This window comes from Diabrotica virgifera, chromosome 7 (genome assembly GCF_917563875.1).
Source record: "Diabrotica virgifera virgifera chromosome 7, PGI_DIABVI_V3a".
Lineage (NCBI taxonomy): Eukaryota > Metazoa > Arthropoda > Insecta > Coleoptera > Chrysomelidae > Diabrotica > Diabrotica virgifera.
The window spans coordinates 55,210,312-55,238,233 of record NC_065449.1 but is presented as its reverse complement, the minus strand read 5'-3'; the positions used below and the strand labels follow the sequence as shown (position 1 = coordinate 55,238,233).

The window sequence follows — 27,922 nt, the reverse complement described above, 5'->3', positions numbered from 1 at the left end:
TATGTTTATATTATTATTATTACATAAGAACAGTAATTTTCTTATTATTTAAAAACATTACTCTTAATTGTTCTAATATTTCTTTTTTTTGTAAAGTTCCTAATAAAAAAAAATGTGTAAAGTATCGATTTTTGGATTGCAATGTAGTTTTGTTTAATTATCGCACAATATTGCTTAATCTTTCAACAGCCTACAATTAGTACAAATGTTCGAAATGTAATGTGAAGGACAATTAATTGATTGGTTGACTTACCTGTTAAGGAAGGACAATCATAATTGTCCTATCTTACATTTCGAACATTTGTACGCTCCCTCCCTTTGATTCTTTCGAACCCACCCGTTTTTGTGCGATCAAAATAAAAAAAAACAGTGATGTGCCCACGTCACGTGTCAAGAAGCCTAATATCTTCTTTTTTCTTATTCTTCTTCTTTAAACTGTGATCAGCGGCCAAAAAATGCCACTACAATTAGTACAAATGTTCGAAATGTAAGATAGGACAATTATGATTGTCCTTCCTTAACAGGTAAGTCAACCAATCAATTAATTAACGACGCATCTGTTTTCTCAGTGAATTTTTCGCAAAAATTGTAATTAGTCATGACTAAGTGAGAATTAATAAGCAACCAATAAAAAAGATTGTAGAGCGGAGGGAGCATACAATCTTGTCGAACTCCTCTCATATATAAACTTCTTGGAAATTCTGATCTTTAATTCTAACGTCAGCTGTCTGATTGCCACTTCCTATATAACTTAAATCTTAAAAACATACAGAGATGCCCATTGAGCCCAGTATGCTTCTATAGATTCACAACATTTGGTTATTTCGTGCGAAATATATAGGCCTTACTCCATTTTTAAGCCATTCTCGTATTTTAAGTCATTTTTTATTCTATTTAAGGCTATCCAGGGAAGTCCGAGCAGTATCTTCTTCCTGTTTAACTGTAGTCAGCTGGAATCTTACTTCTTCAGTTACATTTTCTTTTTCTTCGAGCTGACAATGGCCTTGGAATTTTTAAAATTGTTCATCTAATGCCGCGTCCACACTGGTAAAAATTTAGGTCGAACCAGTTGTTCGTCGCAAATATTTTCGTGCTCGACGTAAACTGTCCTAGTGTGAACGTGTTCGTCGCATCAATCGGACGCAAGAAGTTTCGACGCACACAACGCACACTCTCCATCGATTGTCGATTTTCGAGCGAAGATCAAAATGATTTGATTTCTGTGTCCTTCTACTCTGCTCCTTCACCAATTTCTCTGATTTCTATACGAGATTTGAACTGTATAATTTTAGATTATTTCGAGGTACCTTACACTCCTCTTGCAAAATTGACACCTTACCTTACTCTTACCTTCTCTATTTTATTTCTACTAATTGTTAGTTACTTCTTCAAAGGAGCAACTTCAGATTCCAGAGTATCTTTTTCCTTTCTGTAGTCAGTTGTGGGAAATTGTTTTCTTAGAGACTTATATCTACTAGTATTTCTATTAGCACTATGTGACGTGCATCTGGATATCTATCTAGGTGACTTTCTGACCTCACTATTTGAATCTGCTTGCCTTGTCTGCGATCGAATTCTGCAATTGTTTTGCCAATATCCCATTTTTCCGAAATTAAAACATTATGTTTTCATTTTGAGTTGTTTGTTGAAGATTTTGCACTATGTTTAAAATTTGGGATAAAATGGGTTGTTGGTTATCTTTGATAGTAACATCCTCATTTTCTCTAAATCTTATTTTTTTTTTATATTTTGGAGGAGATCTGGGAATACTTTTCACCGCTTCTCACTTCTGGGCTCGGATAAATACTCTATATAGCGTTTTGTGATGTAATTGCAGAGCTTGTTGCATTTCAACATCCTGTATACTGTAAAGAAATCTATGAATGTCTGTTTACCAATTTCTTCCAGAAAATCTTTAGGTGCCTGAGGGTACGCCAAACGCAATAATGTTTTAATATGGGCTTCAAATTCTTGCTGCCTTTCGCTAAGTTTTTGATCTAGAACATGCTGCTCTCTTTGGAAAACCTGCTTTACATAGCTGTCGCTATTCATATCCTGTCTCTAAAGTTTGAACGACAGAGGTTTAGCTGTGCATTCTGGGGAAAATTTTGCAAGACGGTTGCTTCCTATCCCCAAAGCAACACTACCTAGGAAGCTGTAATTTCTTTCTCAGTCCAGTCATTTATCAGCTACAGCTACAGCTTCGAATTAGAACTCAGTTTTTCATGCTATCTGACCATCGAATTTGGGTGGTTGCAAATTTTCCTAGTTTAATTGTTTCAACTACAAACCCTACTAACAATTTGACTTAGCTCTAACTTAAAAAAAAATTGTGAATTTGATCCGACACGCCTCAGAGAAGAAGTGAATTTGAGGTAAACTATTTATAATTTTTATCTCCACTTTTCTACGCCTCTCCTATTGCTCTTCTTCTTCTTGTCTACGCCTCTCCTCTTTCTCTCCCTATTCTTGTCTAAGCTTCTCCTTCACCTCTTTCTCTGCTTACTTAGGCTTCTCTTCCTCTTCTTGACTACGCTTCTCCTCCTCTTTCTTTTCTTGCCTATAATTTTTTTTGGCTTTAAGGTAAAACCCATACAGCCAGATACAAATTTTGTAAAAGAGAGTAGAAGGATTTAACAAAAGGATTACACTCTTCTCACCCAGGGGCCGATCAGGGCATTTTATAAACGATCAATTCTCAAGTATAAATCAAAATACTTTAGAGTGATCTTTGTGAAGTTTGTAATAAAATCGGTGACCTGGACCACATCTTTTTTGATTGCCAAAAATATAGGGCTCAATCCAATGAGCTGTTCAGAAAACTTCTACAATTGAACATTGAAAGCCCATATAACATAATGCATCTTCTTGCATTAAATAGAACAGAAATTTACGATTGTTTGTTATATTTCGTCAGAATAACAAAAATACAAATTTAACAATACCTTTTGCTGCTACCTTATGTCTTTCCTTAATGTATATATATATATATATATATATATATACCTTATCTATCCGAAGGCCTACCGTTTGCCTATACTTCTGATATGTATTATGGTATATATAACATCTGGTTTACATTCTAGAGTGAATGAATTTCAGACCCAATTTTAGTATATGACTAATGATTCTGTATTCTTTGTAATACTTGCACTTATTCTTCTTAGACTCTACTGACTCTACTGTAGAAACGTGTAACAAATACTTAAGGCCTAAAACTAAATTGTAAGAAGACAAAAATAATGATCATTAGTAAGAACACCAACATAAACGCCCAAATTACAATAAGCGATACATTTTTAGAAAGAGTGGAGAAAATATGCTATTTGGGCTGAAATACTTGGGATCATAGCAACTTTGGATACTTGGGATCACAGCAACGAAATAAAAACTCGTATTGAAAAAGCCAGTAGTTCTTTTAACCGTCTTAGAAAGATTGTCTGCAATGTATCCTTAAGTATCAATATACGTGATGTAAGTGATAAGAATGGGAGAGGATAGGCTACCAAAAAGAGCACTGTATGCTAGAATGCAGGGAAAGAGACCGGTTGGAAAGCCAAGAAAGCGCTGGGACGACACAGTAAACAGTGACGCACAAACCCTTTTACGAGTCCGTGTATGGAGAATAGCAGCCACAGACAAGCAAGGGTGGAGGCAAAAAATAAAGGACACCAAGGCTCAATTTGGGCTGTAGTGCCGTAGAAGAAGAAGATCAATATACACATAAGAATTCTTAAATGTTACGTCTTTAGTGTCATCCTCTACGGTATAGAAATCAGTGATCAAGTGATCAATTTTGAGCTGTTTTGAATAGAATAAGATGGATCAATGTGGTCGCCAACATCTCTAGAAGACAGGTACCTTTGAAAGAAGTCTTCGTAGATATCGCAACGAATATTGATTTAAGCCAATCTTTGGGAATTATTCGGTCCTTGTATTTGTAGTTGATGAACGATGATGAATAGTTGATGCGATAGAAATCACAAATAAAAAAATTATAACTTACTTGATTCTCGATTATTTAAATAACTTGCATATATTTTTGGTTCATATCTCTCGCAGATAAAATAATTTAGTGCATCACAGTTGAGATCGTTCCAAAGAAGATTATACCCATTGGAATATACTTGTAAGCATTTGTCGTTGGTTTCGTCTGGTTGATTTTTGCCCCAATTTGTGTATTCAATGTTTTGGCCGTAAGCCATCCAAATCCAGTTGACGTTATCTAGAAATTTTGCCCCTGAAGTCCAATATCCTCCCAGTTTATCTGTAATTTAACACAAAGTAAATATGTTTTATTCATTTTTAAACGCTTTTCTTTAGTTCAATCGTTTGGGTCAAATCTATAGACGTTAATTTTACTGCCTTTTCTTCAATGCAAATGAATGAAAATTTTCAGACATATGCATTCACGGGAACAATACACGAATAGTCAATAAAACATTTTGTTCATGTTTATTAATTTTTTAAATAAAAAAACGATTTTATTGGAAAATTCTTAAATTCTCTTGTTTTTTACAATGTAGAAACTTGAAACTTTTACAGATTGTAGCTAATCATATGAACTATACATAATTAAACGCTTTTCTTTAGTTCAATAGTTTGGACCAAATCTACAGACGTTAATTTTACTGCCTTTTCTTCAATGCAAATGAATGAAAATTTTCATTCACGGGAACAATACACGAATAGTTAATAAAACATTTTTTTTCATGTTTATTAATTGTTTAAATAAAAAAAAACGATTTTAATGGAAAATGCTTAAATTCTCTTGTTTTTTACAATGTAGAAACTTGAAACTTTTACAGATTGTAGCCAATCATATGAACTATTAGATCTGGATCCCGCGTAAGAAAGAAAAGTTTATTAATAGCAAGCTGAAAATTTGTTAATAGCTTAACGGTGTCTAGTCGGACAAACTTTGATGCACGGGAACACTGGAACAGGGGAAGTTTTAATTGTGGAGCATGATAAACGTGTCGTCCTGACAAGTTTATGATTGTGAAAAATAGCAAGTTGTTTTTAAGTTTACTCAATAGCCAACTTTATATAATATATAAAAAACGTAGCAGACACTGGATACTGCAGCTAATACTCAACGGAAAGATCGACGGAGAAAGAGGAATTGGTAGGAAAAACTATCCATGGTTCCGAAACCTTCGTCAACGGACTGGCTGACAGCAGATGAATTACTACATGCCGCGCAAGATTGATAACGATATCGGCAAACTGTCATGGAAGCTGCCCGCGCCTAAAATTTTGGCACGGTACTCAAGGAAGAAGAAGAAGTAGTATCTTGAGTATATGAATCTAAATTAAAAGGTGCATTAACTAAATATAAAATCTTTTGTTTTTTTTTTTTTAATAATTATTAGATCGATTTTCAAGGAGTATGTTTAAAAAAATTTAGAGAGTGTAATTTTGGTTTTAGACATTTGTAATTTAAACATGGTACTTAACAAATTCTGGTCGATACCCAAAAAAATCTAAGCCTAAAACATTGGTAGTTTAACAATTAATGGAGATATCTCAACAAAAAATTTTAACACTATTGAAGTTTTGAACAAAAGCTTCGATTTTTGAAAACAAAAATGTTCTTTATTTCTCAATCTATATTTTATCAACAGCTACTCATTATATAAAATGCCAAATAAAAATCCAAAAGTCAAAAAAATAAAAAAAATAACTTACTAGCATCTCTCATGAATTTATGTATCATGGTATTCTCTTTTTCACTTCTGATAGATAAAAGTTTCATGTGGATATTACTGCAGAATTGCATGGCAATCATATATGAAGCCTAAAAGTACAGCATATAAAAACCTTTTAATATCATGCTAAAATAAAAAAGCCCTAATTTTTATTATTAAAATAGTAGTTATAATAATAATTTTGTTTATTTTATCACTTTCACAAAGGCTTTAGCACGTTATGTATTTGCCGTTCCTTGGTATTCTCATTTCTGGTCGCACCAACAGATCTTAATCTCCAGCTTAGCTAAGCTCAGCTTCAGTGGCGGTGCTAGCCCGGGGCAGGGGGGCAGCTGCCCCCTAATCTTTACAAAACTTTTGTACTATAATCACTTTTGTAAACCGGTCACTCAAAATCTATTGTGACTTGCCCCCCACTGCTCAGCTTATACTTTAATACTGGGGCCACACTAGCATCTAATGTATTGCATAATTGCATTAGAAATATGTCAAATAATGCGATAATTAACTGCATTAGACGCTAGTGTGGCACCAGCATAAAGATTTACATTTATATTTAAGCTTAAGGTACGTCTTAGCTTAATAGCTGTTGGTGCAACCAGGCATTAGATATTCGAAATGTTTGCATTATAATAAAATAAAAATGAGAGACATCTTATATTTCAATTCATTCAGAGAGGACCATGATCCCTAAAGAGGGTGAAACATACTTAAGAGAACGATGGTCCTCTCATGCTCATTTTTTCTAAATGTTTTATCACAAAATTAAAATTACAAACGCATTCAGTATTTTTAAAATTTAATATAAAAACTAGGGCAATATTAATAACAAAAAAAGATTAAGTCATCTTATGATATTGTTTCTTTCAGATTTTCAAATTGTGCGTGGCAATCACATTAAAAATTGTACCGATTTTTTAAAGTTTTTTCATATTTTTATTGTGCAAATCTATTTTAGTACTTATGATTTATTTATATTATCAAAACATCAATCAAAATGGAATTTGAATTACCTGTGTGCGAATTTTAATATTGTATTAAAATGTATTTATGTAGATAAAAATCTTTTATGGTACACAGATTAATAATTTTATAAAAGGTTTATAGTAACCGTTCAACTAAAAAAACATATTTTATTAATATAATTAAGAACAAAGTTGCACTTTAAGTCTATTTACGCGACTAGGGGAGTCCGTTATACAACATATAAACTTCTTTTTTATTAAAATCTTGTAAATCAGTTATTGTAAAAAAATCGTAAAATAAAAAATAATAAAATTTATTCACTTTTAAAAACATTATTTAAATTTGAAAAATACAAAAAACAGTATGAATCTTCGCGCTAGTCTACAATATCGCCTACTGTATAGTAGGCTCGGAAATTGGCTAAAAAATTTAAACCGGATATAACAAAATTCAGTTTGACAACATTGTGTGAAGTCTTCTTGGATATCACCAGAACCGTAGTTTAGTCCAGGCAAATTAATATATGTTTTTACCGACAAAAATGATATAATATTTTAACCAAAGAATGTTTTAAATATGATGCGCAAAATAATTTTGAATTCGGTTTAGCTAATGAACTTAGTTTTTTTGTCCTTAAAAGTAGACAAGAAGTTTAATTTCTCTTGCTTAATATTTATAGCCTAATTATTTTAACTGTACTAATATGTACATGTTTACTGTAAGTTCTAAAATGATTAATTTACAATGAATAATATTTATTACAGCAGGAAACGAGGAAGACCTAGAGAAAGCTTGATAGTATGGAATGAAGTATTAACAAAATACGGTAAGAAATTGAACAAGAGTAAAACAAAGACAATGGTAATAGATAGAAATAGGAAAAGGATAAATATGCAAATAGTTGGGTAGAAATAGAGCAAGTGAGTAAATATCAATAACTAGGTGTAATATTTGAAGAAAACGGAAAACAGGAAATAGATATAAACTATAGGATACAAAAAACAAATAGACTATAATTATACAATAAACAGTGGATTTGTAAATAGACGAGAAATATCAAGAAAAACGAAAATGAGCGTATTCAAAACTCTGTACTCACATATAGATGCGAATCGTGGATATTGTCAAAAAGGGATAAAAGTAAATTACAGGCAATATAAATGAAATATATAAGAAGAGTAATGGGAGTGACAAGAAGGGATAGAGTTAAGAATATAAAAATAAGAGAGGAATTAGAAATAAACTTACGTGCATACAAATCGGCCCACTTAAAAATTTGGTCATTTTTTATGTCTCGTATTTCCTAAACCTGTTGACCGATTTAAGTGATTTTTTTAATATGTTATAGCCTGATTCCTTAACAATATCCCTGTAATAATATTGTTGCTAAACAGGTATATTTTTATTGTATACCGGGTATATGAATCAGACTGTGTTTTTTCTCAAAGTTCAAAACCCCCTGTGGAATATTCTAGCATTTATAAGATACTGAAATTAAAACCAAACTATAGCCTCAGATTTTCTTAATATTCTGTTTTTTGATTAATCCTCTTATGTTGGATCATAAAAAAGTTAGGTACTTTAACAACTAGCCTTATTTTTCTGCAATACAGTGTGTTTTTAAATAACCATGGCAAACTTTAAAGGGTAATTCTGCATGAAAAATATTAAAAAAACCTTTTGTTTCATAAACATATGTCAGTGAATGCTTCGTTGTCGAGATACGGGGTGTTGAATTTTTTCTTACAAACTGACGGTTTATTTATTGCTTTAAAACCGGTTGAGATATGCAAATGAAATTTGGTGGGTTTAAGACATAGTTATCGCACATTTTTTGACATACAATTTAGATTTTTATATTGACCATTGGCGTGCATACGGGTAATATGATCGGTCATATTACCCGTACGCGTGGAATATGATCGGTCATATTACCCGTATGCGCGCCAATGGTAAATATTAAATTCTTAATTTTATGTCAAAAAATCGGCAATATCTATCTCTTAAAACTTTCCAAATTTCATTTGCATACCTCAGCTGGTTTTAGAGCAATAAATAAATCGTCAGTTTGTAAGAAAAAATTCAACATCCCGTATCTCGGAAACGAAACATTTGCAAACATACGTTTATAAAGCAAACTGTCAGTATTTTTTTATGCAGAATTACCCCTTAAAGTTTGTCCCACTTATTTAGAAACACCGTGTATTGATGAAGAACATGTCTAGTTGTTAAAGTGCCTAACTTTTTTATTATTGAATGTAAACGAATGAATCAAAAAACAGAATGTTAAGGAAACTTGAGGCTATAGTTGGGTTTTAATTTCAGTATTTTAACTTTGAGGAAAAAAAACAGTTTGATTCGTACACCCGGTATACAATAAAAATTTACCTGTTTAGCAACAGCAACATTATTACAGCGATATTATTAAAGAATCATGCTATAACATATTAAAAAAATCACTTAAATCGGCCACCAGGTTTAGGAAATACGAGACATCAAAAATGAACAAATTTTTAAGTGGGCCGATTCCTATGCACCTAAGTTTAGAACCATTAGAATCTTATATAGAAGAAAGACAGCTGGGTTGGTGGGGACACCTACAAAGAATGAGTGATAATATACCTGTTAACAGAATCTGGGAAAGTAGAAATATAGAAAGGAAAAAACGTGGTAGACCAAGAAGACAGTGGAATGCAGTAATAATAGATATTTTGGAAAAGAGGGAAACAACATGGAACGATGCCAAAAAATTAACAGAGAATAGAAAGATATGAAAGAAATTTGCGAAGTACAAAAAATAATGAAAGAATCAGAAACAGATCCCTACACCTCAGGGTAGAGGGGATAAAGATTATATATATAATGGAATGTTAAAATACTGACAAGTGCTTATCTTTCTAATTTCTTAAACATTTAAATTTTACAAAAACTTTAAGAATGCAAATCAATTTAAATTTCATCTAATATTATTAATTTACACATTACCTTTATATGATATCCTAAGTAATAGGTTTTACCTTCAAAATGTCGTAAAGGCATAACATGGCTTCTATTAGAAGCAAAAACATTCTCCCAACCTAAAAAAATATTTTGTAAATAAAATAAAAATTTTCAATTTTAAGTAGGTTAAAAAGTCTAAAAGTAATAGTAAAAATACATTTGTATATTGAAAAATCTTAAGTAAAAATATTATGTAAAGAGAAGCGACAAAAGGGTATCTACACGCTTATAGAATAAAAGTGTTACACATTTAAAATACCTGTACAGTGGAACCTCGATAAGTCGGATTAATCGGGATCATGGCCGATCCGGGTTATCGAAAATCCGGGTTAGGCGGAGAATAATGTAAAAATTAATAAAATATAATAAATAATAATAAACAAATACACATTATAATGGCAAAAAAAATTAAATACATATGCACAGTACATCTAAATTATATAGAGTTGTATACAGGTTTATTTCTTGGTAAAAAACTAAATAAAGTGAAAAAATATTCGTTTTTTCTGATGAAAATTCCACACCTGTAATTTTGAACCAATCAAAATACGTTATTTTGACAGATCACCATGGCAACGGAGGTATTTTATCGGAAATTTTTTGCTCGTGGGGTACCCAACAGCGAATTATAGTGGAAATTTTTTGACGTTTACAATAACAGAACATTTTTGACAGACTGGTTTTTATTTGTTTACATCATTTAGTTTTGATTCATTTTCTATCACTTGTAGTTACTCAAAACTTATGTAAAATTGAAGAATATACTATTTTCTATCTTGAAATGGTATTCCCATGCAACTACAATGAGTAGAAATTACGAATTTGAAAGCCTAAATAATTGCTGACAAAGCTATGGCGCGCTATTAATCTGTTCATGCAGCTTTGGATTTTCAAATGCAAATTTGGTGTGGAATTTTCTTACCGAATACCACGCGAAGTCAAATTAATATCCGGAAATTTTTTTTTGATCATGAATATTTTTAGAAAATTTCCCTCGTCTGCGACTTGGGAAATTTTCAAAATATTCATGATCTCAAAAAAATTTCCGGAAATAATTTGACCTCTAGTGGTATTACTAGTGAAAATCGGTCCGGGTTAACCGGACTTCCGGGTTACCGGGGGCCGACTTATCGGGGTTCCACTGTACTTGGACGTAAGTTGTAAACAATAGAAATTTAAAAAAGTAACATCAAAACAATCCCCATCTTAAGACACACTGTGTTTGTAATAGGTTATTTATTTGAAGTTTCGGTTTTCACTCCGGAAATCGTTTTCAAAATCGTTTTTTGAAAACGATTTCCGGAGTGAAAATCGAAACTTCAAACATTAGTTAGTCAAAATGTAATTTTCATTACAATCAATTTTGGTTTAATCCCGTATAAACAGGAATTTAACAGGAAATTTATTGTTGCTACAGGGAAAAAAACTCCACCATTGCCTGGTCCCAAGCCCAGGATGAGATTGGAGGAAGGTTGTGCGTGAGGTTAGCGACCTCCCCACATAACAATGATGTTCGTATCATGTTCTAAGCATATACTACCAACATTCGTCGGAGTATATGCGTAGTACAAGCATAGCATGTACCTTAAAAAACATTCTAAATTTCATGTTCTTTGCATATACTTTAAAGTATATTCTCGTACCGAATATTCTGAGTACATTCGTGTACGTAGTAACTCGGAATATTCGTAAAAGTTTATTCTTAGAATATATCTTTACCGAATATTCTTAGCACATACTTATAAGTACATTCTTAACACAACTTATAAGTAGATACTTTTAAAACATCTTAAAAATAATACGTATGTATAGGAAGTATAATATTAGCCTTATAGATTATCAACTTCGTCATATTTTAGAATAATTAATAAAATTTATGTATGTAGGTAGTATTTCATTTCAAAATTGTTGTATGGTAAAAAAGTTTAAGCATTAATTGTATTAACGTTTTTTATTAAAAATTCGTTTTCATAATTGAAATAACTTTACTATTTCGAGTTTATCATGAGTATTTTTACATCGTTGGAATTTGAATTTAGGTACATTCAATTCAATACGGGAGGCTGTGATACGGGCCATTCCAGAACCAAAGCATGCCAAAACCCACAACCAAAGGCTTTGGTGTTGCCAACCATCGAGTAAGCTTTTCCGTCAACCTTAAAAATTCCCACTTTTATAACAAAATTCCCTCCTGTTTACAAAATCTGAGAAGATATGTTTAATTATTTTCAAATATTTTGATTTTTTTAATATTTTACAATTTGGACTGGAACAAAAATTCCCTCTTGAGTTAACTTTTCCCTTTATCACCTTTTATGTTGAAAATTCCCGCAAAAAGTGAAATTTCCCTCCGTTTGGCAACACTAACCACCGGTGCACCGATGTTGTTATTCCACTTCCACAATACATATCCCCCTAACCCCATCTTGTCTTATTCTGACCATTTCTTACCTGAATGGATCAGGGTAGGAAACAACGGTAAAATATGAAATCGAAAATATGTATATATGCAGTGTGGCAGTGTTAAGGATGAAGACGAATGATAATAAAGTACTAGGACTAAAGAACATACATAATCTCTTTATTTTGTTTGCGGTGTTTCAAAATAGGTATAATCTATTTTGGTAACTCAGTACCTATTATTTAATAAATACATATAAGTAAGTACATACAAGTATATAAATTTTAGTTACTCATACATAGTTTAGTTTAGCTAAATATTATAATATAATAGTTTATATAGATAACTAAAATTTATAAATATGTACTTACTTCTTAAGTAATATTGCAGAATGTAGGTACTAACTACATTCTCAGTTGCCATTAAAATATGTAAATATAATAGGTATTTGGTAGAACCAGTAGAACCTAAGATGAGATTAGGTGATGCTGAAAACATACTTCTGAGCAATATAGCACTTGATAGCACTTTCTTAAAATATCCTTAAAAATATATTCTTCTAATACAAAGATGTGCAGTAGTACGTTCTAAGTATATAAATAGAAGGTTTATAGCACTTCCTTGGAATATTCTAAAAGGTACGCTCTTAGTATAAACTAAAAAGATGTGCGGTAGTACGTTCTAAGTATATAAATAGAAGGTTTATAGCACGTCCTTGGAATGTTCTAAAAAGTATATTCTTAGTATATACTGAAAAGAAGTGCGGTAGTACATTCTAAGTATATAAATAGAACGTTTAAGTACTGTAATATAGTATATACTCAGTATGTGCTCTGCACATTCGCAATGGTAATTACGCATATTCTCAGTATATACTTTTTCTGAAAAGTACTAGTTCTATGAATTTACTAAGAACATGAAATTGATATGTGGGTCATCACATAAAAAATAGTATTGCTAAAGAAACCTCTACAAGCTTCGGAAATAGGACGGATAAAGCGATGACGAAAATGGCCCCGGAAATGGATTTGAGAAAAACAACGTACATAGGATGCTGGAATGTCTGAACAATGTTTGAAATAAGTAAAACCCATCACCTGGCAAAAGAAATGGATAAAAATAACATTAGTATATTAGGATTATCTGAAATTAGATGGAAGGGATGTGGAAAAACAAGAATTGAACACGACAAAACGGTTATATACTCGGGAAAATGTGGCGAAAAAGATCAACACGAGAGTGGTGTTGCGTTCATGATTTCAAAAGAAGCAACAAATGCTTTAATAGAATGGGAAGCCATCTCGGATAGAATAATAATCGCTAGATTCAAAGCGAGATATAAAAATCGAATAATTGTTAATGTATATGCATCAACTAATGAAAAAGAACAAGACATAAAAGATGAGTTTTACCAACAGCTACAGACGGCATACGATAAAATACAAAATAAATATGAAAAAGATATTGTGATGATAATCGGAGGTATGAATGCCAAAATAGGAACGAATAATAGTGGAAGAGAAACTGTAATGGGGAAAGAAGAATTGGGACAAAAATAATGAGAATGGTAACATGTTTATAGATTTCTCAACCCAAAACACTTTACTCATACGTGGAAGTATATTTCAACACAAACGCATACATAAAGTAACATGGGACATCCCCCGATGGACAAACAGACAATCAGATTGACCACATAACCATAGATAAGACATGGAGGCACTCACTGTTAGATGTTAGAGCAATGAGAGGGGCAGACATAGGGTCCGACCTCATGTTGATTAGAGCCAAAATCAAACTGAAACTAGCCAGAAGTAAGAAAACGCCAATGGAACAACGAGAAAGATATAAAGACGGAAATGAAAGTACTGAAGAATATAAGACCAAGTTAATAAAATTATATAATATAACTTACAACACAGAAAATCCCACGATAGAAGAGCTGTGGAACAGATGCAAGTATATATATACACAAGCAGCAAAAGAAACGATAGGAATACAAAAAAGAAATAATAAACCATGGCTATCGAGAAGCACGTGGGAAAAATAAAAGAAAGGGAACTACTTAAATGTAAAATGCTAAAAAATGATCTAAGAGATAGGGAACAAATGAAGAGAAAATATAGAGAGAATATAGAGAGAAAGATAAAGAAGTTAAAAAAGTGCGAGAAACAACAAGAGACAATATAACGAAGAACTGTTAATAGAAGCAGAAACAGCAGCAAAAAACAACGACATGGGAACTATATAAAACGACGAAAAAACTAAGCTCGCGCGGAAAAATGAATGTTGAGCATGTAAAAGACAAAAACGGGAAAATATTGAAGAATGAAAAGGAAATAGTTGAGAGATGGATCGAACATTTTAGAGAAGTATATGCCAACAGAATAATTGAACATGAAATGGAAATGAGAAAATAAAGGAAGAACTAAGCTTCACCGAATCGGAATTAAAAAAAAAGAAGTAAGTAAAGCAATACAACAGCTGAAAAGAGGGAAAGCAGCTGGAATAAATAACATTACCACAGAACTACTGAAAGCAGATAGAGAAACATCGGAAGAATGTATGTACTAATAAACAAAATATGGCAGGGGAGAGAATACGACGTGATGATTGAAAAAAAGGTATAATTGTAAAGATACCCAAGAAGGGAGATCAAACAAACTGCAACAATTGGCGAGCAATAATACTGCTTTCTACAGTGAGTAAAGTCATAACAAGGATGATACTAGAAAGAATGAAAGAAACTATAGACTAGTTGTTAAGACCAAACCAAGCGGGCTTCAGAAGCAATAAAGCATGCACAGATCATATTAACACATTAAGAAACATTGTAGAACAAACAATAAAATGGCAGAGCAAAATCAATATAAATTTTATTGACTTTATACAAGCCTTTGACAGGATTAACAGAGAAAAAATGTAAGAAATATTAAAGAGATATGGAATTCCATTAAAATATATAAGAATTATCAAAATGTTCTCTGAAAACTATACCGCACAAATCATGCACAATTGGAAACTCACAGAACCAATCAACATAGACAGTAGAGTCAGACAGGGGTGTATTCTATCTCCAACCATATTTGTGATCTTAATCGACTGGGTCATGAAGAAGGCAACGAAAAATAAAACAGAAATTAGATGGAATGCTTTCGGTCAGCTTGAAGATCTTGACTTTGCGGATGATATATGTCTGGTGTCCGAAAAAAGACAACATATGCAGAAAAAACAGAAAAGGTGACAAAAGAAGCAAGAAAAATAGGATTAGAGATTAACACAAGAAAAACCAAACTTATGAAGATAAATACGGAAAGAGAAATGGGTATATTCATTGAAGGAGAAGAAGTAGAAAATGTACAGAAGTTTTGCTATCTGGGAAGCATAATTGACGCTAGCGGTGGAATAGAAGAGGAAATTGATGAAAGGATAACTAAAGCCCAAAATACGTTCTATATGCTGAAGAAAACATGGTAGTCCAATAAATTAACAACCAAACCAAAATCAGGATATTTAATACGAATGTAAAGAGCATTTGGCTATATTCAGCAGAAACTTGGAAAATACAGAAAAAGATTATACAAAAGGTTTAAACGTTTGTAAATAGATGTCTTAGACGAATATTGCAAATAAATTGGCCAAATCGGATAAGTAACAAGGAACTGTGGAGAAAAACTAATCAAAAGCCGATAGCCAAAACGATAAATAGACGCAAATGAAAGTTATTGGACACACATTAAGGAAAAATGAAGATAATATAAGCAAACAAGCCCTGGAATACCAACTGGAAAAAGAAAACAAGGCAGACCAATGACATCCTGGAAAAGAAATATTACCATAGAGCTAGAAGACAATGGGTTAACATGGAAAGAGGTGAGACAGAGATGAATGGAGGGGGACTGTAGAGGCCCTATGTTCCAAATGCAATCAAGAGGAGTAAAGGAAGTACAGGGAAATAAACAAAATTTAACCGTGTTCAGGATATCTTAATAGCTAGGTAGTTGAAGAGTTTCTCTGTTAATATACAGGATGATCAACTTTTGTGACCAAGTGTGTAAGCTTCAAACATACTGGAACGACTGAACGAAAAGTGTACCATATTATGGTATTGAAATGAACTTAAAGAAAACAAAATTCATGGTCATTATAAACTATACAAAAGACGACAAGACACTCCATATTAATAATATCCAGATAGAAAGGGTACACAAATACAAATATCTAGGAACTTTGATTAGTCAAAACGCAGACCAAACATAAGAGACTAGCAGCCGTATAGAAATAGCAAGGGCAACGTTTGTGAAAATGAAACATCTATGAATGATCTAAGAATGGATGTAAGGATAGGGTTTTTGCGCTACTAGATTTTTACAACTTTGTTCTACGGATCTGAGGCTTGGACATTGAAGCTATTAGAGATTATTAAATTGGAAAGTTTTGAGCATTGGTATTATCGAAGAATGCTACGAATGTCATTAGTAGACAAGATTAGCAATATCGAAGTCCTTGATAGGTTTATTAAGAGAGAAGAAATTATACCGACAATTAAGGGGCGGAAGCTTTATATTTCGGTCATAAAGTAAGAAGTAATCGTTATATTCAGCTGCATTTGATAATGGAGTGCAAAATAAAAGGTAACAGAGATGTAGGAAGAAGATGAACCTCCTGGTTCGTTTAGGGAATTGCTTAGTCTGGATTCTAACCTACTATTTAAAGTTGTTATAAGAACTGCCATATTAATATTCAACCTTTGATAAGAAGATGGAACCTTAAGAACAAAAAAGCTTCACATTTTAAAATTTGTTACATATATACAGTACTCTTCCATAACACAGCACGACCAGATTCACTTTTAGACCTGGATCCCGCGTACCAAAAAAGTTGATTAATAGCAAGCTGAAAATTTTTAATAGCTTAACGGTATCTAGTCGGACAAACTTTGATGTATGGGAACACTGAAACGGTAGTACAGCAGATATGTGAAACAATTGTGCATTTAATGATGGAAATATATAATTTGGACCACATATACTACACATATAAAGGTTCAAATTTAGATATAGGCCATCTCAGAGTTTGCCTTTTACAAAAATGCGTGCATTCAAAAAGGCGACTATACATACGTGACTAATAGCACGATAAATTTTAAACAAGACGTCAGATTTCGTCCTAATTTGGTAAGTAGGTTCTTTTTTTTATGTATAAGATCGAGGTCTTGAACCGGAAGAATCGGTTTAGCAGAAGTTGTGATTTTTCTGGTGTTTATGTAAAAATATGTTGTTTTTTTTTTCAATTCTTTCATCCTGTATGTATTAATTTTTCAAAAATTAATTCCGCCATTGAAAAGAGCATAAAAATATTTTTTAGGAAATATTTTAACTTTTTAGTTATGTTAATTACCATTTAATAAATGCATAACGTATCTTCACATGTACCTATGTGCGGCAGATTCGTACACATATTATAAAAATTATTGTGCATTTAATGGTAGAAACATATAATTTGGACCACATATACTACACATACAAAGGTTTAAATTTATATATGAGGCCATCTCAGTTTTTGTTCCTTTTACAAAAATGGCGGGCATTCAAAATAGCGACTATACATATGTGACTAATAGCATGATAACTTTTGAAAGAAACATCAGATTTCAACCAAATTTAATATATAGGTTCTTTTTTGATGAGTAAGACCGAGGTCTTGAACCGCAAGAATCGGTTTACCAGAAGTTGTCTTTTCACTGTTCGTTTATCTAAAAATATGTTGTTTCTTTTTCAATCCTTTCACCCTGTATATATAAATTTTTCAAAAAGGTAATACCGCCATTGAATGTGTGTAAAAATATTTTTTAGGAAATATTTTGAACTTTTTAGTTATGTTAATTACCATTTAATAAATGCATAACGTATGTTCACATGTACCTATGGGCAGATTCATTTTGAATGCCCGCCATTTTTGTAAAAGACTAAATCTGAGATGGCCTCATATCTAAATTTGAATATTTGTATGTGTATTATGTGTGGTCCAAATTATATTCTTCTACCATTAAATGCACAATAATTCTTATATTATTATTTGCGCGAATCTGCCGTACATAGGTGTACCTACATGTGAAGATACGTTATGCATTTATTAAATGGTAATTAATATAACTATTTATATTCATTTTTTTGGTAAAATTGTGGCTTATTTCCCATCGAAAATACTTAATAACTAAAGAGTTTAAAATATTTCTTAAAAAATATTTTTACGCTCTTTTTAACGCCGGTACTACCTTTTTGAAAAATCAATATATACAGGGTGAAAGAATTGAAAAAATAAACAACATATTTTTAGAGAAAAATAAAAAAAAAACACAACTTCTGGTAAACCGATTCCTTCGGTTCAAGAGCTCGATCTTATACATCAAAAAAAGAACCTATCTACCAAATTTGGTTGAAATCGGACTTTTCGTTCAAAATTTATCGTGATATTAGTCACATATGTATAGTCGCCATTTTGAATACCCGCCTTTTTTGTAAAAGGCAAAATCTAAGATGGCCTTTTATCTAAATTTGAACCTTTGTATGTGTAGTATATGTGGTTCAAAATATATGCTTCTACCATTAAATGCACAATAATTCTTATATTTGCACGAATCTGCCGCACATAGGTACATATAAAGATAAGTTAGGCATGTATTACATGGTAATTAACTAAAAAGTTAAAAATATTTCCTAAAAAATATTTTTACGCTCTTTTCAATGCCGCTATTACCTTTTTGAAAAATTAATATAAACAGAATGAAAAAGTTGAAAAAAAAAATCAACATATTTTTACATAAAAAATCAGAAAAAACACAACTTTTGGGAAACCGATTCATTCGGTACCATATACCAAATTTGGTTGAAGTCGGACTTTTCGTTTAAAAGTTATTGTGCTATTAGTCACATATGTATCGTCGCCATTATGAATGCCTGCCATTTTTGTAAAAGGTAAAATCTGACATGGCCCCATATCTAATTTTGAACCTTTGTATGTGTAGTATATGTGGTCCAAATTATATGCTTCTATCATTAAATGCAAAATTCTTATAATATTTGCACGAATCTGCGGCACTACAGGGGAAGTTTTAATTGTGGAACACGTTAAAAATTTGGAACGCCAGACTACGAAAACTCTCCATGTATTTTGTCGGACAGAACTTCCAGTTGATTTGCTACCATTTCATTAAACTCTCATGCAAAAATCAGACTTTTGTTTATCACCAAATGGGCATTTTAATGAGTGTAACACGAAGAACATGTCAAATGACAGGTATCATGTTGGTTAGTAATGGCCAGTGGTGGATTTAGGGGGGGGCTAGAGGTGCTGTAGCACCGGGCCCCCAGGTTGAAGGGGCCCCCAGAAGACCTACACATTTGTCTAAAATTACGTATTTGGCATTCTGACGCGCCGTCGTACTTACCCTACCAAACTCCTCTTATTTATTGTAAAAATTACTTTGAAATTATTGTTGTATTGACAATTTCATATAATCTTTTTTTTGAGAGAAAAGGATAGGAACACCCGATAACCACCCTTTTATGACATGACATAAATGGCAACAGATTATCAGGTATACTTTTACACCTCCTTTTCAGAAATCTTACAATACAATGCTTTTAAATTGCTCTGAAAGTTAAAGGTGTTTGACAAAAATAGATGTCTTTCAATGGGTGCCATAAAGTTAAGAAATGAAATATAAAATATACCTACTTTACCCTTTAAGCTTAACAACAAGTAAAGCTTTTGTTTACAACTAAGTAAAGTACCTGAAGAACGTCAAAGACGACAATTAGTAATTCATACGCTTGTAACTACCTATAATGTCACTTAAGCAGCATAAAAGCGGATCCACTAAGTGAAAGGTGAATTTATTTACTTAATTTATATTAGCGCAACTTTTAGCCTAATCAAATAAAAAAACATAATTTAATTCCGAACAGTTTTTGTCCTTTTTTAAAACAAAGTTTGGGCAAAATAAAAAGATATTTTTGAAAAAGGATACGCTTCAGATGACGGCACAATTATTTCAAGAAGGAAAAGCAGGTAAATTTTTCTTATAAATTGGTTTTTTAAACTTTAGCCTAAATTAATGATTACATAGAGGTTTTTACAATTTTTCTTTAAAAACCTAATGGGACAACCTTTAATTTGAGACTTTGTAAGTTCGTTTTCATGCGTAATTTATTTAAATAATTAACAATAAACACTGAATAATTGGTTTTTAAAAATAGGGTAATAGTCGGTAATACACACAGAAAAAAGCTTTTACAGCCTTGCAAGTTGCAATAAGCACGAAAAGTTGTCTTATGTTTTACATGTATTGAAATTTTATTTGATTGGTGTATTTAAAGAATAAAAGGATTAAGTAAATTTAATGTTTTTGTTGTGACTCATTGTAACATTGTATAATTTAATAAAAATATATGCTTCAAAACAATCGATCAAAAAGCAGTAAATTTGCATCGGGGTTCGAATCTGTCTATGCAATTTTAATTTTTTTCAGGCAAAAGAAGAAAAACTTAGCAGAGTTCAAAAGTTACCGAAATTGACCATGTTTTTTAAGAACCAAGAAGAAAACAACGCCAAACCTCTGTTAATTACGCGCGATGACAAGGAAATAAATGATTCAATTGATGTTACATCAACAAGCAGACCCCATTTGACAGAAAAAGATGAGTTGAGTGAAAATTCTAACAATGATTCTCATTTGGCAGCGTCCACATCCTCTGGGTTTTTGGTTTCTAATGATGTATCATTGTGCCCAACAACTCTAAGCGCTTGTTCACAATGGACGTAACCATAAGATGAACTTAAACAGTTATTAATTTTACGTAAAATTTAAGTCTATTGTGAACGCTGCATAAAATTATGTACAAATTACGGTTTACGAAATGATAACGGTTTACGTTCATCTTATGGTTACGTCCATTGTGAACAAGCTTTAACAGATGCATTTCGATCAAGTTGTGTAGAAAAAGGCTCAGAATATTTTCAAAACAATGATGGCGTGTATGCAGCTTCCAAGCGTAACTTCAAAACACAAAATAGAAGTCTTTCCGGTAAATTATTTCAAAAAAGAATAAGCAATGGAGAAACTGTACCTCGAAAATGGATCATGTATTCACCTTCAACTGGAAACATCTACTGTTTCGCGTGTAAGCTTTTTTCGGTAAAAAGTGTAAGTGCGTTTGCTCACCACGGGTTCTCAAACTGGGGTAAAGCAGAAGAAAGCTAATCAGTTTATTTAAGAAACTGAGTACTGGATGAACGTATTTAGAAGGGTAGTTACGGTCGTAAAATTTCTAGCGGAAAGAGGCTTCTCATTTCGTGGTAGCGTAGAAAAATTTGGTGATAGTAGAAATGGAAATTTCATGGGAATACTAGAACTAATTTCTGAGTTTGATCCTTTCCTTAAAACACACATTGAAAGGTATGGCGGTAAAGGTAGTGGACACGTGTCATATTTATCAAAAACTATATATGAACAGTTTATTGATATTATTGGCGGTGAAGTGAAAAACAAGATTATTGGTGAAGTTAAAAATTCTAAAAATATTTTTCTTTGATCGTGGACTCTACGCCCGATATATCACACACCGACCAACTTTCAGTGATTATTAGATATTGCTCTTCTAATAAAGTTCATGAACGTTTTTTGACATTTTTACCTATATTTAGTCATACTGGTGCTTCTTTGAGTAGTGTAGTTTTAGAATTTTTAGAACGTCATGATATTAACATTATGAATTGTCGCGGTCAATCTTACGACAACGCGAATAACATGTCTGGGAAATACAAGGGACTTCAAGCGGAAATTAAAAACAGGAGCAACCTTGCATTTTATGTGTTGTGCTTTGCACATTCTTTAAATCTAGTGGGTCAATGCAGCGTAGAGACATCTACAGAAGTATCTCATTTCTTCATGTTTTTACAAAAATTGTACGCTTTTTTTGCTAGTTCAACTCATCGGTGGGATGTTCTTACAAGAAAGACGCAAGAAAATCGTACAAAATTTACACTGAAGTCACTTTCGTCCACCAGATGGTCATGTCGATAGGATGCTACAAAAGCATTAGAAGCTAGTTATGATCAAATACACGATGGTCTTACTGTTATTCGCAACGATCCCGATGAGAAAAAGGAAACAAAATTAGAAAGCGGAACTTTTGTAAAAATCCTTGAGAAATTTGAAACTGCTTTTTTAACCGTATTTTGGAACGAAATTTTAAAACAACTTGGAACAGTTAGTACCATTCTTCAAAAACCTGGTCTGGATCTAAACACTGGCACACTTCTACTACAAGGACTACACAGTAGTATAAAAAAACACCGTGAAAATTTTGAATACTTGAAAAAAAAATGAGTTTAAACGTTAAATTTGATTATTCACAAAAAAGCAGCAGATTCAAAAAAAAAACTTTCCAGACGGGCCCTCTTCACATTTAGAAGGTTCAAACAAATTTAAAGTCGAAACATTTTATCTATCGATCGATACATTAGTGTGCCAGAGTTAGACAAGCGACGTGAAGCATACGGTTATGTATCTAATCTTTTTGCATTTTTTGGAAATTTTCGCACTATTGAAGGTGAAACATTAAAACAATATGCGCGAAATCTTATCGAAACGTACCCGCTTGATATAGATCAGGCATTTATCGAAGAGATTATATTTTTCAAAATTTTATTTTATCTCTTCCTAATTCCGAGAATTCTGTAGTAACACCTAAAGACATGTTGGATATTATTATCGAAAAAGACCTTGTTTCAGTGTTTTCAAATACCTATATTGTTTTAAGAATATATTTAACTATACCTATCACGAACTGCGAATCCGAAAGATCATTTTCAAAATTAAGCTTTATTAAAAATAAATTAAGGTCATCAATGGGCGAGAACAGATTAGTTTCGTTATCGATCTGCTCTATTGAGAATGACGTATTGGGGGAAATTGATTTTGAAAGTGTCATAAAAGCATTTGTTGAAAATAAACAAAGAATAAAAAGCGTTACCTTGTCTTAGCCTTGTGTCTTCTGCATAATTTTAAATGCACTGAAGTTTATACTGTTTTAATTTTTAAAGTGCCTTGTCAAAAAAGAGTTGGGTAGGGCCCTCTACAAGAATTAGCACCGGGCCCACTAATGAATAAATCCGCCCCTGGTAATGGCAGTCTGATTTTTGCATGAGAGTTTAATGTAAGGGTAACAAATCAATTGGATGTTCTGTCCGAAAAATACATGGGACGTTTTCGTAGTCTGACATTGCAAATTTTTAACGTGTTCCACAATTAAAACTTCCCTTGTTCCAGTGTTCTTGGGTAACAAGTGTAACAAAAGCAACAATCTGTAGTCAACAATTAAAAATTATAGAAAGATTGATAATATTTATTAAACCTAATACATAGTATTGTAAAGTATTGATAAGGAATGAAGGAAAAGAAGAGTACATACTATCCTGAAGCACCTAACATTAACACGACATTCACATATGTTTTAACGACGTGTGGAAATCACTACGTTTAGACGCATGATACGTACAAATATTAGGCGCACACATTTCAGTACTGTTTATTTTGCCGCATACGCTGTCAATATTTCACACGATGAAAGATTAGACACAGCCATAAGAGAAAGAAATACGTCAGGTAGAAAAGCCATCACAATGTTAAACATTATTTTATGGGACCAATAATACATCAGCAAAGAAAATAATATGGGGATGTCTATACTAGAAGATAGTTAAAAGTATCACTATACAGGGTGTTTGGTAGGTCGATGGAAATTTTTTAAGGGATAATAGGGGACACCATTTGCAAAATTGTTTGCTAATAATGTATAGCTCAAACTGTTAAGGTTTCCGAAATAAAGTTAAATTTGTCAATATTCGACAACCGTCTATTTCACGTTTAAAAATTATCTAGGCGTACTACCTCCCTGTTTTACGAATGGAATAAAAATGTAAACCTACAACACTGACTCTTCGCATACAATTTCCATCAGCCATCGTCATTCTCCGAACGCATAACAAACAAAAAACAATCTACCTGCTATGCTAATAAAGAATCTACCTGATATGAAGTGGTTTATTTTGGTTTATAAACATGGTTATTGTATGCGTATGAAAGGTGTACTGTTTTGACATCCGAATTGTGTTTGGAGTTGCATTAACAACGAAGGGTTTTTGCAATCTGAGCAAGTAATACGCAAAGCATTTTGTATGTCAGGAAAATATCTCGCTTAGATAATTATTTTTAAAAATAAAATATAAGAGCAGCCTTATTTTCGAATATTGACAAATTTAACTTTATTTCGGAAACCTTAACAGTTTGAGCGATACATTATTAGCAAAGAAATTTGCAAATGGCGTCCCCTATTATCCTTTAAAAAATTTCGATCGACCTACCAAACACCCTATATACATCTGTGAGGTATGGCCACTGAAAGAAAGAACACTGACAACGTTGACAGCAACGGAAATACATTTGGAGAAGAACAGCAGGAAGATTTAGAAGAGAAAAGATTACCAACGAACACATTAGAGAAATAATGGGAATCAAACAAACAGTCACCGATGAACTATCAACAAAACAACTTACGTGGTTCGGACATATACAAATAATGGATGAACAACGAAAGAAAATACTAAAATGGCAACCAGAAGGAAAAAAAACGGGGTAGACCGAGAAAAAGTTGTAGCGAAGGAATAGACAAAGAGCTGAGAGAAAGAAACATAGAAGAGGACCTATAGAACAACCGGACGAGGTGACGATTGGAAGTCGGAAAACGGCGGAGAACGTTATAAACCATGTCGTAGTAGTATACAGTGCTAGTCAAAAGTCCGTACCCCCCTCGTATCTTTTGAACGGTTATACTTATAATAGTGAAATTTGGAGGGAGGAAATAAACAGACGTAGGCTTCTTAAGTAGTCATGACAGGTGACGTAATAGTGACAGATGACTTTACAGCGGCACTGTGACAGATAATTTTAAATGGGACCTTATGGCAAGTGATACCTCGTTTGAAAGGTATTGAAAATACCTATTCAGTCATACTAATTTTGTTTCGAGTTTAAGATCATTTTGATGAATAAATGAAATAATATAGAATTGTATTTTTCCATTTAATTAATAAAAATTCAAACCTCCGCCTGTGCTTACTTGTCAAAAAGGTTGACGTTGACATAAAAACTACTAGAGAACTGAAAAACGTCAACTTTTTTGACCAAAAAACCATAGGCGGACATTTGAATTTTTATTAATTAAATGCGAAACTGCAATGTTAGATTAATTTAATTTATTCACCAAAATCAAAATCAACTTAAACTCAAAAAAATTAGTATGACTGAATAGCTATTTTCAAGACCTTTTAAATGAGGTATCATTTGCCATAAGGTCCCATTTAAAATTATCTATCACAGTGGCGCTGTAAAGTCATCTGTCACTATTACGTCACCTGTCATGACTAATTAAGAAGCCTACGTCCGTCTATTTCCTCCCTCCAAATTTCACTATTATAAGTATAACCGTTCAAAAGATACGAGGGGGGTACAGACTTTTGACTAGCACTGTATATTATTAATAATTTTGACAAGTATGTATTAGTTTTTTGTAATATAATATAAACAAACCTGAGGGATCTTGTGCAGTAGCTACAGCTAAAAATAATACTGATACGAAAATCGTGAACCTAATCTTAGGAAACATGGTGAACTATTGAATTCGATTGGCAATTGTTCGATGAATTTAAACAAAAACTGTTTTGAAATTTTAATTTTTAATCGTACTTGACCTTTTGGATTTCCCAAATTTTCTACACTCTATTCATTGAAATATTTTGCATTTTAAACATTGTAATTTCGAATTTTAATAAGCTTTATGGTAGGGGAGCCCAAGCGGGGATTTTTGCAGTTACTCGAGCGCATCAGAAAATCGCATGGAGAGAAACATTGTACCCTATAAACGTACCCCTACCATATAATATGGACTCTTAATAAATGGGCGTGCGTTTAGGCCAACGGTCGGCAACAGGCGGACCGCGGTCTGAATCCGGACCGCGAAAGGTTGAACTGCGGACCGTCCGCACTTTTCGTACTTCCATTGCGGTTCCTTGAAATCAATTTGGCCACTAAGTTTGGCTCAACGTACATGTGCAAAACGTATTTCTCAAAAACGACTTTTTTGAAAAACAAATATCTCTCCCGATTAATGGACGCCAACCTCGAATACCGCATTTATACTCAGTCCTGTTGGACAGGGAATTGGGGAGGGAAGTGGGCAGCGTGAATGTGTAAATAGCTCATTTGCGCTGCCGCTGCTCATGCTACTGCCATTGCATGGCCCTCCCCAAAAAGTCGGATTTTGACGGAATTCAAAGGAGAGGCAGCGCGAATGCAAGTGAGTATTAGTCATAGATAAATAATATAGTATATACGGATAGATAGGCAACTCACTGTAAAAATTTGGTTCCTTACTCCACTTACGACCGTAGTGATTACTAATTACCATTTGGCGGGAAATTCAAATCAACAAGCATTAATTTCATCCGTTCAGCGCCTCTTGCGGGCCCTTTCGTTACTAATTAAAATATCTTATTATTTTATAAGATATAATCTCACCTATATTATTAAAATAAAAAAAATTCAAAAAATCTAACACATTCGTCAAAGAAAAGCGTGGCGCGTCTTCATCGAATAAACGGTTTTCGCCCTACGCTTTTCTTTAACGAATGTGTTTCTTCAATGTGATTTTTTCACTTTTTTTTTATTTTTTGCTTTTTAGTTGATTTTTTATTACATTTTTAATTTTAGTCACCCATAACTAAAAAAAGCGTTTCTTAAAAATTTTTTTTTCATATTTTTTTATTTTTTACTTTTTAGTTTTACACTTTTCAAACATTAAAATATATCGTCATGTTTCTTAAAATATGTATAAAACCTAATATGATGTACTAACATGAAAAGTAGTCGGAATCGGCAAAAAATTTGAAACTTTATTGTTTATTTATGAAGCATAACGTAAACAATTAACGTAAAAAGTGAAATTATATATAGTGCATATCATTAGCTACAATCCGTAAAAGTTTCAAGTTTTTACATTCTAAAAAACAAGAGAATTTAAGCATTTTTCATTAAGATCTTTTTTTTATTTAAACAATTAATAAACATAAAAAAAAGTTATTGATTATTCGTGTATTATTCCCGCGAATGCATATGTATGCAAATTTTCATTCATTTGCATTGGAGAAAAGGCACTCAAATTAACGTCTAAAGATTTGACGCAAACTATTGAACTAAATAAAAGCGTTTAATAAAATACCAGAACTTACTTAGCTTGTTAAAGTATTTTATTTAAAAAATACCTAAGTAATACTCATAAATTATTCGGAATTCTCAAGTTACAAAATATGTTATTATTTTTGCTGTCAAATTTAGTAAGGAAACGGGTTATAAAAAAGTTAGACAATTTGTTTCTAAATATACGTGTATTTATTTGTTGTTTCAGATTTGATATTTGTTGAAACAGTAGCGATCAACAGGCAGCAAAAACGCGTTCCAAGATTGCGGCTGTAGTTTTGAATATTTTTTCGAGATATTTGGCACACGTATTTGTAATATAATAAAGAACAGCCTTTGTGTGTTTGCCAAAGAAGGTGAATGCAAAAGAATGCAGTGACTACCGAAACATAAGCTTAATGTCACATACCTTGAAAATTCTATTGAAAATTATCCACGCCAGAATACACTCTAAACTGGAGCTGGATATTAGTGACACTCAATATGGGTTCCGCAATGGTATGGGTACCAGAGAGGCATTATTCT

General features: G+C 32.4%; 1 protein-coding gene across 1 annotated transcript in view; it reads right to left on the bottom strand.

Annotated features, from left to right (window-relative positions):
• LOC114334535 (macrophage mannose receptor 1) overlaps positions 1-25,841 on the bottom strand; it is a 66,652-nt gene extending 40,811 nt beyond the window's left edge. The window contains exons 1-4 of the mRNA XM_028284601.2: positions 25,733-25,841; positions 9,663-9,754; positions 5,692-5,800; positions 4,007-4,267 (exon numbers count right to left, since the gene is read on the bottom strand). Of these exons, the coding sequence (XP_028140402.1) occupies positions 4,007-4,267; positions 5,692-5,800; positions 9,663-9,754; positions 25,733-25,808 (538 nt within the window). The 5' untranslated portion in view covers positions 25,809-25,841. The remainder of the gene's footprint in view (positions 1-4,006; positions 4,268-5,691; positions 5,801-9,662; positions 9,755-25,732) is intronic.
• Between the last annotated feature and the right edge of the window lie 2,081 nt (positions 25,842-27,922).